This window comes from Dicentrarchus labrax, unplaced genomic scaffold (assembly GCF_905237075.1).
Source record: "Dicentrarchus labrax unplaced genomic scaffold, dlabrax2021, whole genome shotgun sequence".
NCBI lineage: Eukaryota > Metazoa > Chordata > Actinopteri > Moronidae > Dicentrarchus > Dicentrarchus labrax.
In genome coordinates, this window is record NW_026136719.1 from 12,848,617 (window position 1) to 12,876,217 (window position 27,601).

Genomic DNA, 27,601 nt, shown 5'->3' on the forward strand with positions numbered 1-27,601 from the left:
ATGTTAATGCATCACACTGTGCACTCAGTCCTACCTCAAGTATCATCAAATGAATAAGACGCATTCAGCTGTGTTCATTAGCCCTGTCCACATTTTACTTCAAAGTCTGACACGTTGTGTCTTTTTCACCCTATCCCACTCAGCCCACTTTGTGACTAACATCTCTTACTGCATCATTGAATGAGATTGATGTCTATGATTTTGTTTAGAGAAGTATCACATCCAATTTTTATCTTTTTTATTATAACAGTACAGAGAAATGCAAGTGTTCACTGAAGTATGTTATCATGAATTAAAATTCACATAAGATGTGTCAATGTATTTGTGTTTAGTTTTTCGACCTAGTACAGTACAGACCAAGTACAAACTTCAGGGGAAAAAGGAGTTAAGCCAAGGCCAGTAGGACAGTACAACACACTGGGCTCTTCCTACAACATCAACAATGTGCTCACAAGCACATATTTTAAACCTCTCAACATTTTGTTATCTCAGGATTCTACATTTCACAGCCTTTTCTGCCACCACCAAGGCCTCCACACTGCGGTTCACTATAGCATTGATATGTTAAATTATTATTTTTTTCTCACTCATCCTCTCCTTTTCTTCCATATACACACTCTCTCACACACACATACACACACATGCAGTTTTCCCTCCGTCCGACTCTTATTCCCATGTTGACAGAGATGACAGTTGAAACCACTCCCTAACTGGTTGGCCTTCAAGCACCATTTTGCCCCTGTCATTCAAATGTCTTCACCTGATTCTGTCTCTATATCAACCCATCTTGAATCAGTATCTCAGGGTTAGAGCTGTTCTATTTCAATTCCAAGACGTTTGCACATTTTAGAACATAAAAAATTGAGGAAAAAGAGTGACATGAAATGTTTTATTTGTACAAATAAGTATTATATAAAAGTCATAATATTTTCAAAAGTTGCATAATTATAAAAACAGAGTTGTAATTTCATAAAAAATTAGGATATGAAAGTAATGTTGTGAAAAAATATTGAGAATTAAGTGGTACTATTATGAGATTGCAAAGTTATGAGAAAAAGTCCAAAGTCAGTCATAATTTCTCCCCAAAAAGCAATCAATAAATAAATGATCTGCATTAAGAATGAATTGGTGGATTGCAGAGATAGTCAGTTCAAAGATCTCTCCCGCCTTCTGCTATCAATCAGTGAGTAGTAAGTTCACTGATTTTGACACCATAAACTGATGGAAACTCAGTCCACTCTCAGCCTCCAGACGGTGCTCTAAAACATTCAGACATCTTGTGGTGGTTGTTGTTTTTTTTTTCAATTCTAACTGGTATTAAGACATATGTTCTCATAACCACTTCAGATACCAAGATACTCAACATCATCTGATGTAATTTAATGTAGGAAATCAAGCCCAGTAAATTAAGTATACAACATCTTATGATTAAAAGGAGTGCTTTAAGTATTTACTTATTGGTGCAACTGATTCTAGAGTACAACTCCAGCAGATCTACGTCCCTAATTTTTTATATATAATATCAAAACAAGAATTTTTTCTCAAAATATTGCTTACATTTTTATTTTTATTTACAGAATTTGGCTTTATGTCTGGTACACAGAAAGAGTAGTTTAGCTTTGTTATCATTTTACCACCTTGCCTTCACCTAGATTCGTCTCCATGTTTTTCAAAGACAGTGTTTGCAACTGGAGGGTTTACCTTGAGGAATACTTTTCATGTCATGATGCCGCTTTGCTGGATTGGATTACGAGGTGATGGAAACACATTTGCTAAAAAAAGAGAAACATGTTTTCATATGTAGCTAAATAAATTGAAATGTTGGGCGAACCACTTTCAAACATACAGGAAAAGGGAAGAAAAGGGGAGTGAAGGAGAGTTAGATTGATAAATAAGAGATGACAGGAAGGAAGAGGAGAGATGGAGAATAATGTAACAGGGCCAATCACGCCCCAGTGGTTCTACTAATCATGCAAACAAGGTCACTGTCCGCCAGAGCCAAACTGGCAGGCTATATGCATGCATCTGAGGCATTTGTCTTTCTTTCTTTCTCTGTCTCTCTCTCTCTCTTTCTTTCCTTTTTTTTCTTTCTCGTTTTCTTTCTCTTTATCTTTCTCTCTCTCCTTGTCTCTCTCTCTCTCTCTCTCTCTCTCTCTCCTTTTTGCTTTATTTTCTCCTCCTGTTTGGGTCACTGAGTTAATCAGTCAGACATACAGCCAGCTGCCCACACAAGAGCTCACTGGAACACCAGAAATACCAGTGGACATACAGTACATTATATGCATTATATTGTTTAACCCACATTTCATCAGCAAGGTGACTAACCTAAAAACACTTTTTATGGGAACATTACCTTTTCAGGCTGTCAAATGAAATTGCTCTCGTTCCAGCTTGAGGATTTGCTGCTTTTCTTTGTTTGAGATCATTATAAATCGAATAAAAGTTAATAAAAGTAAAAGCTGCTGGGCTGTTGATCAGACAAAACGAGCAATTTATATACGTCACCTTGAGCATTTTTCAGATTCAAATTAATAAATTGATCAATAAACTAATCTGATTACTAATTAATAATGAAAATAATCATTGGTTCCAACCCTATTATACAATACCATTCCCATGTTTTGGGTGCAATACAAATCCTTTTTCACATTTTCAGACGTCTTTAGTCTGGGACTATTACGTTAGTCGCGTGGGCAAAAGGAGTTCCTTTCTAAGGTAGATTTAGAGTCTTAATTTATTACTGCTTAACAGCAGCTTTCATTCCAATCAGAGAGTAACTCCAAACTGACTCAGGATTTGCATATTGTTCATTATACACAGCATAAATGGCTGTTTTACTTGGAACTGCAGATGACAAATGATATAAAACACCTGAAGTTTCAGTTTCATCTTCTCAAGCATGTTTGTAATCGTCAGATTCTCTCCCTTGCTGTCTCTCTCTCGTACTTACACAGACGCGCACACACACAAACCACACACAGTTACAGCTCTCTCGACAGAGACTCTCATGTTTCCCTGCTACCCTTAATTGGCCACATTGTGAAGGGAAGACAACGTTGCAGTTTTCAAATGTTAGTGGCCATTTTTTGAGTCCAGGAGAAAGTACAAGAGAATAATAGGAGGGCCAGGAGGCTCAAGTATCACGTAAAGTCATCATCTTCTTTTTATGTCTGGGCCATTGTCCACACAGACACTATTCAGAGTATATTTGCCTGTTGGTATTTAAAAGCCTAAGCTCAGTTAGGACACTAAGCCTTCATGAAAAGGCTTTCCTAAAGGTGATGAATTAAGTCATTTTGCCATGTTATTTTCCTCTGCTTCCTTTGATCCACAGCCTTTCAGTCAGTTGTCTTTATCATTAGCTCTTTACTCGGTTTGCATCATCTTCTATATTTTATTCTCATTCAGAATGTTGCAATAGTGTGATAAGAAATGTTTATTATTAGGAAACTCTTTCATGATGTCTTCACAAGAATATCAAGAACCAACACATAAAGTTAGTGTAAAAGTGGTGCTATGATTGTCTGGATATTTCCTGAAAAATAGTATGATTTGGATAGATTTTTCAAAGAGCATAGCAAACTATGATACTGAACTCTGCCTTCGACTGTTTGTGGAAGGCTGTCCACACCGCCACCAGAAACAGTTACCTTCACACCAATGTTACAGTGACAAGCAGTGCACTAGCAGCCATAGGTTTGTGATTTCTCAAGGAGGATTAGATTCATCCCAGGTCCTGACATGGTCAACACCCTGATGACAAACTACATAAATGTGGAAAATCATCCATCACATACAAACACACACCAACCAATATTGTCCCAATGCCCTGAAGGGAGAAGCTTTGTATGTGTTTATGGCGTTAAGTGCTGTTGACAGGTGAAAATAAATCCCACTCTCCTTTTCTACTTTCTTTTGCCTTTTCTGTCCGTGCATTTTCCTTTCTCCTATCCTCTCCCACTCATCTGTTTCCATCTTTCATACAACCCTGCTTTGCCTTTTTGCTTGTTCATTTTATCCCCATCTTGTCTTCTTGTACTCTCTTTCGATACCCTACAATGCCACGTATTCCTTTAGTATATGCTGTATGTCTTCCTTTCCCCCTTGATACCCTGATACCACTGTCACCAGTAAGAGGTACCAGTTACAGTTGTCACTTGAGCCAGAAGAATCAGCAGCCCCTGGCTAAAATATTCACCTGGTAGCATATTGTTCATTATGTAGGCCTTGAGTAAAATCACAGCTCTTGTGAATTCAAACTTAAATCACAATTTAAATGACAAACAATCAATTTCACAGTCCTACAACCTGTTCCTTACTTCCCATCTAAACATCTGCAGTTCATTGACAGATGAAGACTTAATGTTCTGCTCCTCGATCCCAGTATATAAAAATCCCAAACCCCCTGCCACAAAGGTGCTTTGTCCGTTTGCTACTGAAATGTCTCCTGCATGAGAGAAAGGGGGCATGGAGGAGTGGTAGTAACAAGGGAGATGTTGTCAGGATTTGTCACAGACCTCATGTATGAAATGCCACCGGTATTTTTAAAAAGGAGCCACAGAGGAGGAGATATTAGCATGATGTATAACTGTGTATGTCTGTGTCTTGGGGGCCATTTTACTAATAGTGCATGTGTACAGCTGTTCTGAAACAGGCCATCTAATCAGGTTATAATGAGATCCAGGTAGTTTGGTATAAAGAATTTATAAGATAGAGCTGTTTACTTGGTGCTAGGTGTCTTGTTCCTGTTGCTATGGTAAGCGGAAAAATGTATATACAGTGGGAAGTATGTATGTGAACGCATGCAAAAATTATTACATTCATTACATTCATGTGTGCATGTGCTATAAAGTGGCATTAGACTGGCAGCACCCCTCTTGCTGCAGGAGGTCTGTGTTGGTGAAGAAAGCGAAACAAAGATGATTCTTTACCAGAGCTATACCTTTTCTTTGCCTTCATTTTCTTCTCTTCTCTTTGTCTTCTGTGTTTTTCACAGCAGTGTCTGTGTTCATGCTGAGTAGAAAAAATGCGCTCTACAAAGACCATCTCTCCTCTTTCTTCTCCTCCATCCACCTATGACAATAAACCATTAGTAGTCACCATCCAGCACCACACAGCAGTCTGTTCCAGTAGGTGTCTGTGTTGATTGCACTGGTTCTGTTCAAGGTATACCTCTGTCAGGCTGTGTGTGCCTGTTTGTATACCTCAGCTGAGTATTCTGGTTAGATCTTGGGTGATCACAACCCAGTTCCATTCAGAAATACATATGTGTAGCTAATCCTTTATTTGAAAGAAAGGGGGGAAAGAGACTGCAGCATCATATTCACTGAAGACATGGGCTGTAGGCAAAAACAGCACACGAAATAGTATACTGTATGTAAGCACCATACTGCTGGATCTGATGCATACAAGATAATCCAGTGGTTGACTAATAGGGCTGCACAATTAATCGAAATGTTATAGAAATTGCAATATTGCCAAGTACATGCACATCTCATCCGTGTAAAATAAGAGATAAATACATGACAATAGTGATGAACTGTCTTGGGATGAATGTGTTAATTATTTTTGTAGAAAGCCATTTGTTTCATTTCACAGTAAACCATTAGCTATTTGGCAAACTAGCTGTGCCATAGAGCTTTAGCTAGACTCAAACTAACTAGCTGTGCTTCCCTTAATTAGAAACATTCTGTGTCACAATGCATAAGTAGAATTTGGCATTATTATTGGAATAATTATTAGCAAATAAATTGTAAAAACTGTTTACAATGTATTTTTATCATCATCAATTTTGTCATCATCCATCTACAGTATCTGAACAAGATTATTGTTGCAGACCAGTGTTAAATGTGTGCATGCTGTACACCGGGATAATACCCTAGGATCTTACCGGATATGTAAGCTGGTTCTCCTCCTGTTATCTTCCTTCTGGGTTTAGAGATGTCTGATTTTGTCCAGACTCAAGCAATTCCAATAACAATGTAAGCTTGGCCTCCTCGCCAAGTGGTTTGGCAGATATGAAATCAGTGCAAACACAATCTGATTTGTGCATGCCCAGAGCTATAGCCCAACATCACTGAATTGACAACTGTAATTGTAGTCATGGCTGTTTTATTTCAGTTAAGGTTTTGCCTAGTGTACCCTCTTTTCCCACATGCTGTCTCTTCATTACTTGTATACTCTATGCAACATCTTCTGTTTACTGCATTTGCATGTGTGCTAGGGAGCGTTGATTGCAAGGATCTTGCCATCAGAAGATCAGTTTTCTGTAACACTGCGATGAGTGGTGTCTGCTAGATTAACACATTTCAATTAACCTTCCAACCAGCAAAAAAATTCTCAGAAGAAAGGCTCTTCCCAGGTTTGCAATCAATGGTGTAGTTTTACTGACTCATCTAGTTTGGTAGGCAGAGATAAGAAAAGTCTTGACGAAGTAATTGTCTCAACTGAATGAACGTGTTAACTACCCCACAGTTATGCAAGTTCTACTGCGTAATCATTTCTGTTGCAGCAAGGCAAAGTATTGACATTTTACTTTTGATAATCTACATTTATGTACCAATATATATTTATTCCAACCAGGGTCATTTATTTTGAAAAACATTTAGGATCACTCACATTTTCACACTATAATCACCTGTTGTTTGTTAGAACTTATAGAACACTTGCTCTCTCTCCGTCTGAAAGTATAACCAGTTGAATTCTTCTGCATTTTTGCATAATTGCTTCTGCTGGGGCCTGTTGTTCCATTTATTAATGTGACACGTTGTTTTTGCCAAGGCAAAACTCACAGGCTGGGCTGGTGTTTCAGTAATAAATACCTTGCTTGATGCCCCTGCCCAGTACCCACATATACAAGTTGCACTAGTCATTATTTGTTTGTGCCTTTACTTATACAAAACACATTTCTCGCCATACTAAAAAACATGCATTTTTGACAAGTAGTTTGTTTTTTTGTTCAGTAGGTGTATAGAGGGTTATGTTTTTCTGAATTTGTTGTTGGTGTTGTTAGAATATAATATGTAATTTTTGGTGAAGTGTACTCCCTGGCTAGACTATTTCTTTCTGCTAAATCATAATGGGGCTGCTATTACTAAAAGTAACTGTCATTTAACTAGCTTTCCAAAGCAGTTAGGAGACAAACACACACGTGGCTGCAAAGCCCTGCTCTCACCCTCTGTTTTATATCTCCTGTCTGATCAATGCGAGGAACAGACAACAGCACTAGAGCTTCCCTGATTGTTCGCAGACAGAGGGTGTTACATGCTGTCATGGTGCATTGTCTTTTTTCTAAAGTTATTTACTTGTTTGTTTCCCCCTCGATTTCTTCTTTGTTCCTGTGTTTGTCTTGTGTGTGTTTGCTGATTGGTGTTGTGATAATTACAAGTAGGATTGTGCCGCAGGCGCTCCTGTATGCTCAGATGTCTCACACTAAGCCATTGTTCTCCTCATTGGCTGATTAAAGGAAACAAACACACATCTAGGTGTTATCTGATTGTGCTAAATAAATGGCACAACTATATTATAATACAGAGGATTCGATCAATACACGTCAAGTTATTATTCTTAAAAATGTTATATATACTTTGAGAAGGCAAAAAAAAATATCTTTTCACTGAATCCGGGCATATGTGAGACTTGGATGTGCAGTAAAATGCTAGATTTGAGATGTTAATGGCAATTCTAGCATCATTTTTGAAATCCCACATGTAACTGCTTATTAATAAGGCTTAGCTGCCATGTTTATGCACATTGACTTCAGTAAGCAGTTTCAACCCTACAGCTGTTTCACAATTGGAGCATGGAGGAACATTTAGATATCATTTTTAGTTGCAGGTAAGGGAAAGCAGTAATTCTCTCTCCTACAGAAGTGTTATAGCATATTACCTGCCAATGAGATGTTGTGCATTTTGTCACAGTTAAATCATTTTTTTCAACTTAAACATCCAAAGGTTGTGATTTGGTGTGTGGAAGTGTCTTTCTTGGGATACTGATTGGCCAAAATCCCTGACAAAATACATGGCCTGTGGGGTAGCAGGGCACAAAGTTGTTTTCCTCCTCCTCTTTCGAGCAAGGGGTGGTCAACACATGTTCTGAACTTTCACTGAGCTGACAAGACTGGCAGGTACAAGAGAGGGAAACACACAGTAAAAGACATTATTAGCTGCTTTAAAAAAAAAAAAAAAAAGTATGCCTGTCATATCAGGCTTTTCTGATACAGAAATGCCTGCATTGATTCAGCTGTGATTCCCTCCCAGCTTTGCCCTGATTCAAGCAGTTTGAATCGATGCAGCTGTATCTTAGACATTAAGCCCAGCACATCGATTCCAGTTGGTGAATCGTGACACCCTGTGTGTGTATGTGTGTGAGGACGTGTGTCTTTGCTTTGATTTCTCTCAAGGTTTTTATCTACGAGAAAGCGGTGAATGTGGATTTTAAGCATGACCATGTACAAAGAATCAAATCACCCCAGCACCTCCTGTTCCACATGTTTCTGTAGGTCAAGGCTACAATGAGCACTGAACTAGCAAAACAATTTATTTGTGTGTTAGGCAAGTACTTTGTCAGCAGGACTTTTTTCTGGTTCTCTGATTGTTGATGCAGTCATGTATGGATATGTGCACATTTTTATTTCAAGCCTCTCTTTTTCATTCTCAAAGCTTTCAACATATTCCAACCCTTTTGGGAGTGTTCCTTTGTCAGCCATTTGCAATATTAACCCATTCTATTGTCCAATCAGCCACTGACTTTGTGGATGAGACATAGAACACGTCTGAGGACAGCATGGATTGCTATGGGTCCCATGGGAGCTCTCAGAAGGAATGAGATGGATGACACACTTAGAGTAAAGCACTGCACTATCCCTCAGGCCAGATCTGTTAAGAATGCTTTTGTGCTAAACCATCAATACATGCACTGATATTACACACATGTATTCTATCAGTGACGGAATTTTTGTACACACCTTGAAGTTGACTAAAATGATAATTTATTGCCAACACATACACACCTACCTTGCGCACACAGACAGACACTGAGGTCACTGTTACAGGTCCCACTCAGCTCGAAAGTTATCCCCTAGATGTTTGCTGACAGCTGGTTTCAAAACGGCACTCCACTACTTTATTTAAATGTGTTTCCTCATCTACCTATGTTTGGCCCCTTATAATTTTAAATCAATATGGTCCAATCTCATCAACACCACTGTCCTTGGCCTACTGATGTCTGTCTTGCAGAGGACTTGAGGTGTGTGATGAACTATAGCTTTCTTTGGGCTGATCCATACCTTTAGAGGTGATTGGGTTAATGTGTTCCTCGAAGCCATGATGTGTACAACCTCTTATTTTGCCATATCATTTGTCTGCTGCATTGATTGGAGGGTCATTGAATGAAACAAGGATGACCGCCCACTATTCTAAGTGCATAAGGAATATGAAATACACATGCATTTGGCTGCACGCACTGCACTGAATGCCTGTGTCCATTTACACGTGTTTGGCTTGTGTAAATATATTATTATATGTTCTTCAGAAGGTTGCATAGACCATTGATGCATGTATTTTTAATTGCCAGGCCTGTATGAGAGTTAGAGGAAGAGGCCCCTGGACAGTGGCTGAGCAAAACTCAGCCATGCTGCCCTGTCACTTAATTTGTTTCCTCTCTTACTGCTTCCCTTTCTCTCTCCCTGTCTTTGTGTTTCTCTCTCTCTGCGTTACTCTGAGTGGTGCTATCTGACCTTCACTGGGACACAGTCATGATTCTAATTGCATTGATATGTCAGTGAGCTCCAGTGGTTGCAGGAGAGCATAGCAATTTTACCCCAAAGCACAGTGGTGGTGCCATGTGAATTTTGCTTTCTTCTCACTGATGACTCACACTGATGAGACAGACCAACATTTACACACACACACACACACTGAACATTCCAATTTTAGTTCTATTTGACTTATCTGCTTCCTGACATCATTGATAATGCCATTTTAATTGATAGATTACCAAACTACTTTGCTACTTTTCTGACAAGCACTTCAATGTTCACTTAACAATTGCTTGTCCTCCTCTCTGGGGTTGCACAAGGGTCAATCCTTGCACCTATTCTGTTTTCATTATTTAAACTACCTCTAGGCCATCTGCATTATTCCTCCAGTAGTATCTCTTACCATTACTATGCTGATGACATGCAGCTTTACCTTTTGGTTAAATCTAATCTAATCTCAATAACCTTATCAACCTTCATGACTGCCTAGCTTCTGTCACAAATTGGACAAAAAATTCCTTCATTTCAATTCTGACCAAAAGGACCTTGTGATCAGTCCCAATTGTTTTATTATAAAGGTCAGTCACTATATTGGTCACTATAAAATAATTTTGGTATTCTTTTTGATAGGGATGCACAATAACTTTTTCTTTAAAACGATACCGATAACCGATAACTTTCAGACACAACACACACACATATACATATATATATGATCATGACCTAAGATCAGGACATTAATACTATGAACAAACCCCAAAACACTTTTGACTCTTTAAATGGAGATATTTATTTTTTCCAATGAAAAACTATTGGCAAGCCTTCTCAACAAAAAAATAAAGGCCCCTTGAACTGATGCAAATACATGCATCGGTATTACAAACTGAAAAAGTGCATTCCAGAAGTTGCTAGCGTCTTTAGCAGCCCGGGCGTCCTCATATGCTTTCAAAACTCCGTCGAAGCGATGGCTATGTTTCAGGTGACTTTCAGGTTTGACGTATTGAAGCTCGTGCTACTTTTACCTCCTCGTGGAACTTGCTTGGAACATTTGTTACAAATAACAAGCAACCTGTCTTCTTCAAGTCCCACACAATCGACGTCGTGTTGTCTGTTTTCAAACGTAAGCACTCTGTGCTGCATTCACGGTGTGACGGAAATTCCCTGTTCCCACGTTTGCTAGTCGTTCTTTCGGCCTTTTAAAGTTCATGTTTCTATTGTTTATGTGTAACGTGGAAAAATACTGTGGATATCAATTCAAGTCAGCAACTACCAAAATTATGACCGAGTTAACAAGTTATTTTCCGACATGAGGGGGTATTCTTGAATAATATGATAATTATCATGCACCCCTACTTTTTGACCAAAATTTGAGCTTTGAAACCCCTAATACTAAGCCCATTCAGTATGTCTCTTAAATTGAGAAAACAGCCAAAAACATGGAACTTCTAGTACATACTTTATTCTCCTCTTGTTTAAATTATGTTAACTTACTCTTTCCTTGCATTACTCAGTTCTATCTAGCCCATCTTCAATTGGTGCAAAATGCATTGGCAAGGCTGTTGGTCACTACCATATCATCCCAATTCTTGCCTCCCTTCATTGGCTTTAAACATAGAATTGACTTCAAAATGTAACTATACATAGATACGTATGGTATCTATGTATACTATCTATGGTATCATATGGTAGTTTTTAATTATTTTAGTCATGTCATTTGTCTCCCAAAAAAACTTCCTAGGTGTCCCAACCTTAGTTTAATGTCATCTTAGGTCATTGGATGGCACCCAATGTAAAGATCTACCAATTTTATGTGGATGATATTTATTTATTTAATATCAATCTTTATTAAACCATCTTGGCTTGATGTTTTGCCTGTCTCTTTATTTTAATTCTGGTATGGGTTGATTTGATCTAATTTTTTTCTGCCAACTGGTGGGTGGGTATATGCACACACGCTCCTGCCCACAGGCTTTCTCTGTGTGTGTCATGTTTATTCATCAAAGATTATATCTGAAATCAAGTGGAAGCCTAAATTAGCATATAGTAAATTTCAGTGGGTAGATAAAATATGAAAAGACCCTTTTGTGTTCTGTATCAGTATGTCTGGTGAGAGTTGCCATAAATGTTGATGTTAACCTAACTTTTTGATTCATTGGATATTGAATTCTCACACCATGCAGTACATACACTGAACATGTTAATGGGGTGAAAAATTGGCATTATTTCACAGGAATGAGCAGTTGGTGTGTAAAAAGGTCCAGTTCTTCTGAAGTGATATTATTTACTTTTCTTTCTTTCTGTTTATCAATGTTTTGTAATGTTTTCAATATGAAGGTATTTACCTTGGTATTTGTATAAAAGTTATAACAGTTGTTAACTGTTTTTATTATTTTACTATTTCTTAGTCTCTATTTATCATGGGTGGAAAGTAATTAATTAACAATACTATATAGACATTTTCAGGTAGTACTTTTTTGATTTCATTCTAAAATCAGTGATTCAGCTTTCTCTGTTTTTTAGTGTTGTGCTCAATTACTTGTAATGAGTGGTACTACTACTAATGTTACTGTAGGCTGTCATATCATTTTCCAGAGCATATTCCTTTTTTCCTTGAACTTCCTTTTGTTTAATAGTCAGTATCTGAACAATAAATTTGCCCTGATACTAAGTTATAATACTTACAATATTAGTGTTACTTGTTCTGAGTCGAGCATAAATAAATAAAAATCCACCCAATCTCAAGCAATTTCCTATGTGTTTTACAGTTTTTAACTGCTTTAAAATGCTTTAGCATATTTATTGTATTTTGGTCAATTCGCATATCTGACAGAGGTTTTCCAAGTACTGACTTACATGTCCCACCTGTCTGGCCACTTTTGTAAAACATCAAAAAAAAGTTATCTTTTATAAAGAAGAAATGAAGTCTTACAAATCTAAATGAACAACATGATGAACTTGATGTCAATTAAATTTGGATTAGATTAACCAGCAATTGGTGAAATTTGAGCTTTGCTCTCTGGTATAAAAACACTTTTCTCTTTGCTAAAAAAAATTAAATGCACTGTGAGCCAAATTAATGTTATGGATATACCGACATTCTTATGACATAAACATCTAGATAAATTAATGCTCAGTGCTTAATTTTGTTATTGAACTCGTACTGTAATAACTCACACACACTTTTGCTACACTGTCCATTTCTCACATTAGTCAGTGTTGATTGTTTGGGGGGGAGGTTTTTTCTAAATTTGATCTGGATCGTTTTGATCTGATTGAGACTGTACTGTCAGGAGCAGGCTGCATTTCAGTCTGTCTAAACTTATTTTTCTGCATTTTATCAAATGTTGTGCTCTTTTGCTCACTTTTAGAAATAAGAAACCAGGTCCATTTTGCTGAACGAACGTAAAAAGAGGACCATCTCTTCTATCTGGTGGTCTGTGTGATTTCCTAAGAAGAGATGAGTTTGAAGGACAGCTCAGTGGTGATAGTTACAGTACCAATAAAGGAAAAAGAATTGTGAGCTCCAGACAGTGAGGGGAGGCAAATGAGATAAAGGAAGCTGGAAGAAGTGTGCAGTTGTTTGAAAGTGAGAGAGCAAAACCTGTGTTGATGGAGACAGGCTGGTTACCAGATGGGTTTTGTCAGAGAGAGAGGGGAACAGTGAGCGGGAAATGGTTAAGAGATGGAGGCTGATGTGGCTGTCTGTAATGCGATATGGCAGATGCGATTTTATTTTTAGGACACAAGGCCCCAGAACGATAGGTTTTATAGGGTTTTGAGTGGGTTGATCTTTTTAAATATTCAACTTCAATGAAATATGGAGCATGACTCCGGGCTGTTTGGAATTCATAAGTCTGTTTGGCAGGACTGGCCCTGCATATTGAGAGCTGTCAGAGTCGGCCTGAGTGTTAAACACAAGCCCTCAGCTGGCAGTAGAAACAATAGCCAGAAAAAACCCTCAGAGAGACTACAAAAGAGACAAAGAGTGGAGATCTTCCTTTGGTATTTTAAATATTTAATCACCTTTTTGATGTCATGATAGTGGGTGATTCTATCTTGTGTTGCATTATTGGTGTGGAGTGATAAACAACCTAAACACCATTGTATGGAAGTAATGTTATATCACTTGTATATATGCCTGGGTATCGATCAAAAATGTCCAATACCTTAACCAAGTTTTTCATCCTGATGATTTCATCCCAAAGTTATGTTGTTTTTTTTATATCTTACATTAACTTACTATGAACCTACATCTACCTTTTTTTTCATTTAACAGAAGCCATGTAACATTTAAGAAGAAAGCTCCTTAAATGTTACACAAGCAAAAGCAGCAGTACCAGTACTTTGCCTAAATAAAACGGCTAAAATTGACACATTTTTTAATACAAATCAGGAACCAATCAAAGAATTTGTAGATTAAGAATCCGACCACATTCAGTGACAGCTTTTTGGTGCTTAGGCCATATTACAAAATTATTGATATAATACCAATATTATACCAATAAGCTATATTGAGCTTTATTGATCCAATCGATCTTTCTTTTTACGTCAGCTGTCACACAGCTTTTTTTACTCACAACGCTTTTATGCACAGTGCAGCCATCATCAACTCTCTTTGTCTTTTTCCTCCAGTCTGAGCTCTGTGTCAGAGCACAGGCAGCCCCACCCGCTGTAGAGTAGTAGAGAAGAAAATAAAAGAAACGCAACTATTGGATCAGGACTTTGTATCAGCAGATACTCAATATTAAATGACTCAGATCGGATCAGGGACTAAAAACATGTGATCGGGCACTTATTAATATGGAACCATAACTTGAGTTGCAAATTACTTGCAATCAAGGACAGTCTCTTTTTAATTGAAAAAACCTTTATCATTCAAATTTAGGCTAGACGGATACAGATGGCTTATGCAGGCATCAACTATGCTCCCCATAATCCACTGCAGCCATGTGTGTACAACACAGAGGAGACTCTCCGCTGTGCTCCACATCTATCATATAAACTTCTCCTCAGTCAACCAGTTCATTAATCCATGTTACCAACTGATTGGAGGCTAACAGAGAAATGTGTGCTTCTGTCTGTTTGTCTGTCTGCGGATGCATTTGCAAGCACGGCTTCGTGTCGGGAGGCGTGTGAAGGATCAATATTTTACTCTCACAGTGTGACAGGTGTACACTGCTGGAGAAAGCGGCTGAAAGAAACCCTTAGTTAGTGTGAAGCCACTGAGGGGAAATACATATGCATTAGACTATGACTGCTGGGGATATTTACCAGCAGTAACCACACAAACAACAACAGGTAGCAGAGCCTGAAACCAAGACATGTTTAATTCATGCCAGAGGAAGCAGACTACACTGGCTGTACACCTGTATCAGTGAAATAGCCGGTGCTTATTAGACTGTGTGTGTGTGTGTGTGTGTGTGTGTGTGTGTGTGTGTGTGTGTGTGTGTGTGTGTGTGTGTGTGTGTGTGTGTGTGTGTGTGTGTGTGTGTGTGTGTGTGTGTTTGCGTGTTTGCTTTTACGCAGTGATGTGTGTCTGTCGGGATGTCTCACTGTGTTTGTGTCTGATGTCTGCTTTTATTGTTGTTATTGTTTTTGTGTGTCTGAGTGTGTGTGGGAGACTGAGAGAAAGAGAAGAGAGACAGAGACCCCAGGAAGTGATGTTGTCCCTGTATGAGGAAACATTCTCAGTCCATTACCCTGCATGTAGATATAATTAGAGTAAAGCAGGAGTAAGAGCCTGGGCTGCTACAACCATCTGCCAGGTGTATTTCCTTTTTGTAATACAAGCGGACAGATTTGTTTATATTGTAAAGGATCATACCACTTTTTTTGCATGTTTAACTCACATTTATTACAGACTGCATATTTGTATTCTCGCTGACCATGGCCTAAATTACAGCAGGTTTTTTTTTAGATGTATGAATGTATTTTAACTTCTCACATAGATGTAAAACTCGCTTGAGATGGCTAATTTACAACACTAAAAATCATGTTGCCTTTTTTTTCTTCAGAGTTATGTTATGTGGCAGAGCAGTTGAAAGCGAGGAAAGTCATTATATCTGTAAAATGCTATTTCTAAGCTGGTAACAAATATTAATTTAACTTTTATTTATTTCCCCTCCAAAGCACAGTCCAGCAGTGTGATTATATACGGTTTATATATGGTAAACATAGAAGCCATCACACTATAATGATAATAATAGTTTGCTGATACATTGGAATGTCTGTATTTGCTCTACCAGCTAACCTTCAATTATACACAATTATGTGTGTATATTGAGTGTATTGAAGATGTGCCGTCTGTCAAACAGTTACCTCTTGAGAAGGGCCACTAGAATGAATTTGAATTTGAACAATGTTTTTGATGTCTTCGAAAAACGTCATATCGCTAGCATTTGACAGTGTGAGACGTGGATTATGCGCTCCATGAAAACGGAGGCTTTATTGTTTAATTATATTCTCAGTAGAGCATCCTGTGCAGTGTCAGCCAGCAGTGTGTGTAGGCTAGCAGTACTAGTGGCGGGGAACCAGGCTCACTTTTGAGGCATTGTTAGATGCACCAAGGCGTACTAACGCAATGTCATGCTTGGCTGCAGCTCCCAGTGGCTGGGGTTCACACTGAGGGGCAGAAGACTTGAGGGACATCCAGCTCAGCCCTTTCATATCCTCCACGTCGCCTTTTTGATTTTAAGCAGCAAACCACCCCTGACACCCCTACCCACTTCCTGCTCACTCTGTCATGTATAGTACATTTGATTTTAATATGACTCAGTCATGTCTGCTAAGTACTGCAGGTGAAACACGTTGACATGTCTTTATGAGTGTGTCCCTTGTGCACACTTTTGTGCTTGTGCAAATACCATTGCCATGTCTAGTACTATTTATGTTGATGTTTACCATGGAGTTTGTAGGTGAGTCATAGAGGGTGACCTATAAATGTCAAGGAACTGCCCCCATTCTCTCTTTTGTACCAGTCTGCTTCTTCCGGCCTCACCTACCATTCATAGATTACCTCTAAGGATGTACTTATCACCATTATATTGGTTTCATACATATTTTTTACACTTGAAATAACGGGCTGCTTTTACCTCCCAAACATTATAAAACAAACAAGTCTCTCCACTTGTGCACTACTTAATAAACCTATTTTTCTGACGTTTGAGCCTTTACAAAAGTACGATGCCAAAGTGGGGATTGTGAAGGGCTATCACTGTTGGACTGATCATCACTGTCACTGAATCAAAGTATGAGCAAAACCCACAGATATTTAATTTACAGCAACATAAAACAGAAAAAATAGCAACTCCTCACAGTCTTCACAAGCTTGAATGCTTGACTGTTTTGCTGGATAAATGACTTGAAGATTAATTAATTATCAAAATATTTCTCAAATTATTTGTTTTGATCCACAGATCAATTTAATTGTTTCAGCACCATTTGTCTCCAGCCCACACAGCTAGCTGTTAGAGTAACCGAAGCCTTCAGTAATGAATGTCATTTGCAGCCAGATATTGTATTATTGTTGTATTGGTAAAAAAAAAAAAAAAAAAAAAAATTAATTAAAAATACATACAATACAGGGGGAAAAAATCATGTCAGTCTTTAATACACACTGGACCACATCCTTCTAAAAGCCGTCCAGATGATGTTGCTTTTCCACTAACGCTGAGATCCATTCATCTGTATTTCAACAAAGATATTTGGAGTTGTTAAATGTGAGAGAGGAGAGACAAAGAGTGGTGAGTCAAATCACAGCTCAACAAAGGAAAACACTTTGATATGCATTAGAGCAGGACAGGCTTCAGTTACCTTTAAAAGTGCTGGTTTTCACATTATCCACAGGGATTGTTATAGTGCTCTTTCAACAATCCATCCCCATACTTCCCCTATTATCTCGTCTTCTGTCTCCTTATTGCTCTGTCTCTCTCTTTTGTACTCTACTCTTTTCTGGTCTAGTCCAAATCACAATCATTGCCTCCAAATCATGCCACTGTCTTGAGGCTGTTTATTTGGCCCTTCTTGTCATCTCCTTCATCATCATCACATTTCTTCAACTGCTGTCCTTCTTCCACTCTCCTTTCGATGCTTGTTGCCTCTCCTCGTTTAAATTCTGAGTGTTGTTTTTCTATGTGATGGGCAGACAGGGCTGTACCCACACACACACACACACACACACACACACACAGTTAACTACGACGAATAGGCAAGGGACAAACCTTCAATGACTGGTGTGTTGCCAGGTAATGATCTTTAATTACAGCCAGCCTGATGCACACAGGCAAGCTAACAAGCTGTCCGCTGGCTTTTACCTTTTACAAGACTTATTAGGAGACATTGGGGCATCCCACACATGAATGACACCATACATTTCAAACACAATGTGTGAAATCGTAGTTTTCCACAGCACAATCTCCCACACACACACACACACACAAAATCATAAAGAATATTTTTCTTGTTTCATCGGTTTTCTTCCTTTTCAATTAGTTCTATTCTGAGGCAAATAAATGGCAAATGTAGTTTGTCAGTGTTTGGTCAATCATAAATAAATGTAGTCATCCAGCCTTTTCATCTGTTATATTAATGGAGCTACGGTATAATTTTCCCTCTTATTGGAATGCAGTGGACAGACTATAAAGGGTGATGGATGAAAGGGTACTTTAACAGAACAATGCTTAACTTACATTGGAAAATCCCAATAGCAGCAACATATACTTGAAGTCAAGGGATACAGTACAGTGGATCATAGTGCATGTGCTTATACATTTTTTATTGTATTACAATGATCATTTTTAAGTAGTTAGTAATTTTTAATCAAAAATGTCAAAAACTTTTTTGTTTTCAGCTGCTTTTCTTTGTCCTAAATAACAGTAAAGTGATTGTTTTGGGGGCTGGTTGGTTTTGTAAAACAGGATATCTGAATATTCCACCTTTGGTTTCGGGATGTTATAATGGGCATTTTTCATTATATTCTGAAGAGTCAAGAAAACAATGGTCCGATTAATTGAAAATGGAAATATAAGTTGCAGCCATACACACAATTTGAAAAGCACAGCTATGCCCCTGGAACGTGGTACTAGGCATTTCTCACTATTCTCTGACATTTTATTTAATTAAAGGATTCCTCTGAACAATATTTGGTAGTTTAATGAATAATTAATTTAATCATTAGTTGCATTCTTAGTTGACAAGCTTTGCATAAAATAACATTTTTTGTTCCATATATTTGACATGATATTGCACAGTAACCTGGATCCAGATGTTCCTCCTGTAGATACAAAAAACAGGGCAAATAGTCATCATTAGACAGAACATGCAGCACACTGCCAAACCAGCTAGCTGTGTTGTGATTTATGGCGTGTGTTTGATCTTCCTAACTTCAACTTGTTGTGTCAGTCACTCCAGACAGAGAAAGTCACTTCACTGCCTGTATTTTTGTGAGTCTGCATGACTACTCTCTTCTTAAAGTGATCAAATACTGCAAACTTCATCAGAGTGGAGGGAAGGGGAGGGAGCGAGAGATGAGAGGAAAGGCTCATCTGCATCTGTATTTGAAGTGGCAAATGCAAATGGACCAAATGATCTGACAAGAGGAAAATGTGAATTCCTCTCTGCAGCTATTTGCAGATAGCAAAAAAGAAACACTTTTTTTATATTGGACAGGCCCTTTTACATTACTGCAAAATGCCACACACTGATCAGACATTTAATAAACCACCATGGTTCCATCTTGGAATTCTTGATGATATTCTTAAACCATTCAGAGCAGCAATTTGTCTGTTTTGTTTGAGATTTTACTTGTCGTCTCTTGCAAAAGAACCAGTGTCAGTAGCTGGTTAAAAGACTGTGAGACTTACAGTTTAAAGACACATTCTTCAGCAAAACTGAGAGCAAGAAGAGACAACAAGCTCAGTCTGCCAGCTCTTTTATCATTGTTTTTCAACTGATTTTCTTTTCCAATCTCCCTTCCAGCAAAGTAAAGGACAGCGGCAGACTGAGGACTGTGATAGACTGGTAGTTTAGCAGAATCGTATTGTGTTCATGTTTTATAGACATTGGAAAATACCAATCTCCAGCCTTTCTCAAGTGTTGAATGTTCTCCTTCCTCCTAACAGCTCTTCATGTAGATGAGTTCAATGTCAACTGCAATGGTGGCAGGCAGTATAGCTTTAACAGTCCAGGAAAGAAAAAGACAGGCAAGTACTGCTGCAGTCAAGACTTACTGAGGCTCCCTGCCTTAGCCTGCTTTCCTGCCTGCCTGCCTACTAACTTCTCAAAAACTTCAAGAGAGCAGAAGAAGGGAGGGGGGAGAGAGATGAGTAAAAGCTCATCTCCATCAGTCGAAGCAGCAAATATAAATGGAGCAAATGATCTTACATGAGGAAATGTGAACTCCTTTCTGCTGCTATTTGTAGATGGAATAAAGGAATACCTCTCACACTATTTTCTAATATTGGACAGGGACAGTTTTCCAATGAACTGCTATCACATTAAGGTGGAAAGATTAACTGCTACGTATCAGAAAATCAATACAAGAGTGTGAGATGTTACACTATACACAGATCCAAACCCAAATTCTATACAAAAACTTGTCAAAAGTGGATTAGCTCCTATCAGTGGTGGAAAAATTTGTGCTACTCTGCCCGAAAACTTGACAAAAAGGAATGCTTCATGCAAAACATGCAACACCCTAAAATGTTTAGCACCAACCTGACCAATTTATTCTTTTAAGAACACAGCATGCTGCAAGAATGATAGTGCTTTCAGAAACAGGACCACTCATCCCGAGGCAAGCTAACAACAAAGCTAGCAATACCAACAAATGCTAGTTGTTCTTAAATTGTCCTGGTCAAAGGCAATAACTGAAGCAATATATTTACAAGGACATGCTCCCATTTAGTTTTGTTCAAAGCGCTGGGTTTAGATGGAGGACAGTGACCTTCAAATGGAGGCAAACAATACCCAGTTTTCAAAATTGAAGGAATGTATTCTTCATGGGGACTGTCCAAACATCACTGCTTATTGTTAAAGGGCAACTCCACCAAGTTTATACATCCACATGTGTTTACAGTTCTTGGGCAGTATTACTGCTATATGAAGGTGTTAAGCCTTTTGTGGCCCCACAGGGTGCGAAATCTGATAAATTAGCCCAAGTAATATCTTTTCAGTCACTGTCAGTTGGGCTGGAGGCGCCTCAAAGTGAAAGAAAAATCAGAACAAAAAGTGAGCTTACCAGACCTCTGTAACCTAACTGTCAGTGGCCAAGTTGCATTGTGGGTGCCAGGCTTTGACAACGAAGAGGAATGCTTAGAATAAAAAATACAATATCTCTCGTTCTGTTGTATAGATTTTGATCCTGTCCATCATTAAGTCTGACAATGTATTGAGTGCAAGGGTAAATTGGTGGGACACTATTTTATCGATGGTGTGACAGTTGCTGAAATAAAAAGGGAGTAAAGTTCTTAAATGTTTTTTTTTTTACTCCTGAAGCAATATATTACAAGGACATGCACCCATTTAGTGTTGTTCACCCCTTCCAAGCACGAAGGAGAAACTAAGGTGGCCGCAAAACGCGCAAACAACACAAACGCCCCTATCTAGATTCAGTGATTGTCCATTACTGTAGGGCTACTGTAGAAACATGGCGGTTTAACATGGACTCCATGGAAGGAACTAATGAAAACATAGTTATGAATATTGTATTCCATTTCTGCCATCAGATCCTCCTAATTGTAAAACACTGGACCTTTAACTTATTGCCAGTCAAACACTTTTCAAATATACTGATTTTAAGTGTATCTACAATTTCAATATCAGATTGCTCATTGTGTATCTAAATCTATATCAAATTGGCTTAGAGGGATAAATGCATACTACATTCTACCATCACAGCATGTGTTCAATAAAAGACAACAGTTTTGTCTTCAAATTCCATTCGTTCTCCTCTAAAGCCAGTGTCAGTTCTTGGTTAAAGGAGTACAACCTGTGAGATGAGACATGTTTTACATCTCTCAGACATATGTTACAGCTTAGATGAAGGCATACATTGAGAAGCTAGCAAGGCTTCAAAGGAAGGGGCAGCTAGGTGTCACAGGCGGGCAGAGTGAGAAGAAACTGAACTTGCCAGCACTTTGATCATGTTCACCACTAAAGACCAGGACCCTGTTAGAAAGAAAAGAAATGCCCTTTTAGATAAGAGGTCTTATTCAAGTGTGGGTTTCTTCTTTTATGTAAGTGTAAATGTCTAAGTATTTATACAGTACTTACTGACCAGTATGTGTTTTTCATATTTAATTAAGGGTTCATGCAGAGCATTCAATACTTAAATGATGAATTTTAAAATAAATGTCACTTCAAAGATGTACATGTATGAAGTTTGATAATATCCGCCTGCATTTTCTTTCTTTGTTTCTTTCCAAGAAGACAGAAATGGCATCTGGTTTAAAATTTCAACACAAATGTAAACAAGATATTAAAATGCAAATTGCTGATACCACAATTGATACTTTTTTCTCAACATCGCCGCAGAAATCTGTGAGTGTGTTATTTGTAAAGGAAATGTGTGTTTATCGGGATAGAGCAGAAAGAAACAGCCATGGGGGGTAGATGACAGGTTTTTAGGGGGAGGAGAGAGGGACAGGACAGGATGGGGGAGTTTAATGTAAGAGGATCGACGGCGGGTGAATAATTGTCATCTTTACAACTGAGACCGCAGCAACAGGAAGAGAGCAAAAAGGGTGAGATAATGAGAGGAGACTTGGATTTTCAGCTGTGGTAAATTTTCAGTCACAGCAGCAAGGCAACACACTACTCATTTCATCCTTTTAAAATCCCCCACTGCCTCTTGTTTGCCTAACAAGTTTTTGTGTGAACGTGTGTGTGTGTGTGCGTGTGTGAGAGAGAGTGTGAGAGTGATCGTTGGCTTTCTTTGCTTAATTTTGCAGTCTGTTCCTTCTTGTCTGCTCTCTTTCCTGCTTTTATCCTTATTTATTTGTCAGAGGTTGTGTTCAGGGACGTTCCTTGTCATTCGTCAGCGTGGCCCATAAAACACACTGTCATGACTGACTGGCCACGCTCCAAACTCATTACCGATTGGCTGACAGAGCGGGTCGCTCTGTTCTGCTCTGCTGTGTTTGACTCCTGTTTGCCAGACATTTAATGCTCAGGAAACTTTAAATGCGGTGGTGTCTTTCCTCGCACCACTCCTCTCAGCCTCTCGCTCAAGGTCACATGAATATGGATTTACCCTCTCCTTCCAGCGCACACATACTGATGATGAAGTCTAAGATCTACTCAGAGGGATTATAATTCAGAACGTAGGTCTGATCTGGGCCGTCGCTCTGTTCCACTGTCTGTCTGGGTGTGTGCTTAAAGTTGAAAACCAGAGGGGAGGGCGGGAGGCTGAGGAGAGAGGAGAGCGGCGGAAATAAGAAAGATGAAGCGGACTGGTTGCAGGAGCAGAGAGCTGAGATGAAGAGCGGAGGACGGAGAATGGATGATAATGGTGGAATCAGGGGAGGTGGAGCTGGGTGGGAGGGTGTCATGTAAGAGAAAAGGGAAAGAGACTGGGAGATTGGAAAAGGGCGACGTACAGCGTTATTGAGTTTCTGTTGTGGTTGATCAGCCGTATCCATTTCATCATATTGAGCTTGCTGCATGCCACAGTCTGCTGCAGAAAATGGGTCCTCATCAGTGTTTGTATACACAGTGTACGCTTCTATGGTGTGTGTTTGTGTGTATCATTAACACTAACAGTGTGAACACTAAGCTCATGTATATCTGTACCTTTCTTTTGTTTTGCATGTGCATATGCTTACTAAAGTGCATCTCGTTACTGCCTGGCGATTGATGTTATTCACTCATTTTGTATTTGCTGCAGAGTGACTAACGCTACATTTTGTGTTCACTTGCTGGCCTTTGTTGAACCTTTCTCCTTTTCTCTTTGTTGCTAATGTAATTTAATCTTCAATCTGAATAACCCCTTGCTTCCATTCGTTTAACAAGTCAGATGGGCATCTATTTCTTTTCTCTGTCCTCCCTCATCCTCACAGTTGTGCTCACTGTTTTGTTTCTCTGTTTTCCACTAACAGAAAACAACAAGGCACCTTTACAAAGGTCTCGCTCTCGGCAGAATATAAATGCGGGTTCAGCGGTGGTGAAAGCTCCCCCTGCCAAGGAGGCCCATAATGAGTCTGAGGGCCATCCATCTGCAGCCCGGTCCAAGGCTGCTGCGTGTACGGAGTCAGGCCGCAGACACAGGAACCCCCCGGGTCACAGCTACTGGCTGGACAGAGAGAGGGTGGTGGAGAGAGAGATGGTTAAACCGACTGAGAAAGAGATGGAGGTTGAAGCAGAGCCGCCAGCCTTCCAGCCGACCTCCACGGTTGCTGCGGTCAGCAGCTGTAGCACCAACGGGGAGTCAGATGTAGAGGCTCTGCTGGCCAAACTCAGGGCCTTGTGAGGTTAATTTTTATATACATATACATCCTGACGTATGTTTGTACCCACACATGTGAATGTGTTCTGAATGTAACCTTAAAAGATTCAATCTTGTAAACAAGCAGAAAATGAAGTTGAGATAAAGTTGCAAAAGATTTGTCAAGTATAAAAGTTTAATAAGGAGACAAAAACATTAATGAAGCCTTGTAAAAAATATATATATATTAAAAAATGTGTATGCTTTTAACACTTTTCTAAAAGAAACGTCTTACAGGTAGAGCACTTTGGCTCACAGAATGTCTTCAGAACTTACTTCATAAAATAGAGACGGATTTACAACAGTAGTGATTCAGTGAAAACATACATTATAGTCTACATAGAGAGAGAACATACAGCCTGATCCTGTACTACTAAAAGCGTTCGGCTATCCCTAAAAAGGGGAATATATCATAGCTCTTTCTCTGAAAGTAAAAGATACAGTGTCGCATAGCACTTTCTTTGTAATGCAGAAAACAATATCTATTTCCTTTACATTGGCATCACTTATAATTTCTTCTACTGTAGCATTTATTTTACACCTTTATCATATTATTACCTTTATTTTAGTTTTTAATTACACATTAGTTATTTTCATATGCATGTTAATGGTCATGTACAAGTAAGAGACATTTGGTATTTAATTATTTTCTTTTTTCTTCTTCTTTTCTTTGAGTCTTTTTCATTCCTTGTGAGATGACGGAGTGTCTTTTTATATTCAAAGCATCAATCTAATATTTGTATTTTCTATAAAGATGTCTGCACTCTATTAAACTATAAATATATATATAAAAAATGTCCAATACATATGAGTTATGACATATGATTGTGCTTTCACAGGTTAGACCAGTGATTAGATGTCATTTGACAAGTTGATTTTGGTTGACCTAGACTGTTTTGTCTGTTTGTCTTAGTGAGAACATTTATACACATCGAGAATAAGTCTGCTGCAGTGTCTAAGAGTATTCTAAATATCCACAATGTGGCACAAGACAAACAAGTTCACCCAGCTACAAGTTAACCAGAATTGGCACTGATTATCTTCTACATTCCTACTGAAATCACTCATATCTTAAAGCATATTTCTTGTATTCTTTATTATACCCTCACTTTTATAGACCCATTTACAATAAAATAAATCCAAAAAAGGTTTTGTTGTCTTTTTTTTTATTTTATAAATCACTGAAGTTTCAAACTTGTCTGAAATGACTACCGTGAGCAGAGACACTGATCACTTCCTCGCCATCGCTATCAGAAAGTAATTGCCATTGATCAAGTACAGAGGAGACGAAATCGGAATACTAGTTGGCAGCACTGCACTTAGTTGTTACAGGACACATTGATGGTAGAGACAACATGAGACAACACAGATCCAAATGACTGATCAAGTGATGGTTTGGTTCTTTTTCAATATTTACTTGCTGGAACCTTTTCAAAGTTACGGCATCTTCCTCTGTGCTACCTTTTACTTTAATTTACTACAAACTTCCATAACTGGGCTCTTCTAGAATGCAGTGCCTTGGATGAACAACATACAATTTAAAGAAGCTATAGTGTGCAGTGTCCTAGAAGTGACTGTTGTTACTCAGTGAATACTTTGCTACATAATGAGCTCAGTTTTCTTATAATTCATGAATTGATTTCCTCATAAAACCCTACATAATCATGTGTACATATAATAAAAATCCAGATCTATCATACTTTCTGTGCATCTGCACCGTTAAATTGTCTAAATAAAAGTCATACTTGACTTAAAGCTTGTGAAGAGCATGTGCAAACGTTTATCACTGACTTATTAATTAAACAAGACATTAAAAGTCACTGTACTGAACATATGCCTCTTTTAAAGCATAAATCACGTGTGTATTGCACAGTAGATAAAGTCCAAAAAGTCCCATGTAATCTGGACATAGAAAGAATTGAGAGTTAGTGGGAGAAAAAGAGATATCTGCCAACCAGTTAACCCACTATCTGACAAGGTCTGCTTGCTGTAGCCTGTCAGCTGGTGAATATCCTCCACACTGGGAGTGACATAACTGTCCCCATCTGGAGCCGAGCCAGACTATACCTCTCTGGCGATGCACTCAGCAGTTTGGTAGAGCTGAGTAGTTGATTCTGCTCCTCCAGTCATTCAGCTTTAGCTGGCTGCAGTGGGCTTTTTTTTTTTTTACTCCTTTATGGTTCTCTACAAGGATGTAAGAGCAGTCACCTTCAGTACATCAGCTTTTCGTAAAAATTCTAATTTTTTTTTTTTCTTTTTCTTCCCAATGCCACAGATAAATAGTTCCATTTCTGTGTCACTGAAGTTCTTTTTTTTCAGTTTCCTAAATGTTATTTTGATCTAGGAGATTATGGGAGTGCGGATGTTCTCCTTTCCCTAATACAGCATTTCTGAGGATGTGCCATGATGTTAATACAACATAATTAATGTGCTGTAAACATGCTCCTGATTTTAGGTTCTTAACAATGTCACTAAAAACATGTCCCCAAATGTTTTAGGAATTCAGCCTTTAATCTGAGTTACAGATTATTTTACAGAAATGTGCATCGTTCTCCACAAGGGTGTGTGCGAGTTTGCGCACGAGGTAAGAACACTCTGTCTAATTGTTAATATAAGATGATTAGCTAGAATACATTTTGTCCACATCAGGAGTAAGAACCTGGAGCTGCATGCATATTGACAAAACATTCTTTTTAATTGCCTGCATGATTTCAAGATCTAAAAATTGATTATGTTTTTTGTTACAGCATCTGTGCAGGGCCGGCTCCTTTTGAAAGGAAAGCAGGAAAATGACCAGCTAAACTCATAGACACAACAAATTGAGAGGAGAAGGAGAGCATAAGGAGGGTAGGATCTTGTTATGCTGAGGGAGCCTTCATTACTCACAGGCCTGTGTTCCAGCCATGAGGTTTATCTGTGGGCCTAATAAAGTGGAGCAAAACATATTGTGTAGCAGATTGCAATCTGGGCTTCTTTGATTGGAGATGAAGTTAAAAATGTGTCTGAGGATTTGTAGAGGAGGGGGAAAGTACAAAGCAGATCAACAGATTTGTCACTATTTCCTTTCCCCAAGAGTCAAAGAGTGAGCACTCTGCTGTATTTATAACTGCCTGTGCACATCATACTGTGGAATGTTATGGTGCAAAAATTTCTATTTTCAGCTTGTTTGGCAGAATCATTTTGTAATCTACTGCTGATGTTGTCAGTCACGGTTGTAGACAGTGGTTAGGAAGGATGCGGCCATCCATCCCTGTCTCCTGCAAAATATGTTGAAACGCTATTAATTTGCCTTGCCAAATACGTTTTGGTGGAAATGTAATTGCTGCCTGGATTACGCCGACTGACAATCCAGAAAAGTATGATGT

The 27,601-nt window shown here is 38.6% G+C and overlaps 1 protein-coding gene across 4 annotated transcripts in view; it reads left to right on the forward strand.

The window, feature by feature from the left end:
* Nucleotides 1-25,385, forward strand: part of LOC127351086 (protein diaphanous homolog 3-like) — a 154,225-nt gene extending 128,840 nt beyond the window's left edge. For 2 of the 4 annotated variants that reach the window (XM_051378256.1, XM_051378257.1), the window contains 2 exons: nt 19,876-19,956; nt 23,851-25,385. In XM_051378256.1, the coding sequence (XP_051234216.1) occupies nt 19,876-19,956; nt 23,851-24,221 (452 nt within the window). In that variant the 3' untranslated portion in view covers nt 24,222-25,385. The remainder of the gene's footprint in view (nt 1-19,875; nt 19,957-23,850) is intronic. The other 2 variants (XM_051378259.1, XM_051378258.1) reach the window with 1 other exon arrangement.
* The last annotated feature ends 2,216 nt before the right edge of the window (nt 25,386-27,601 follow it).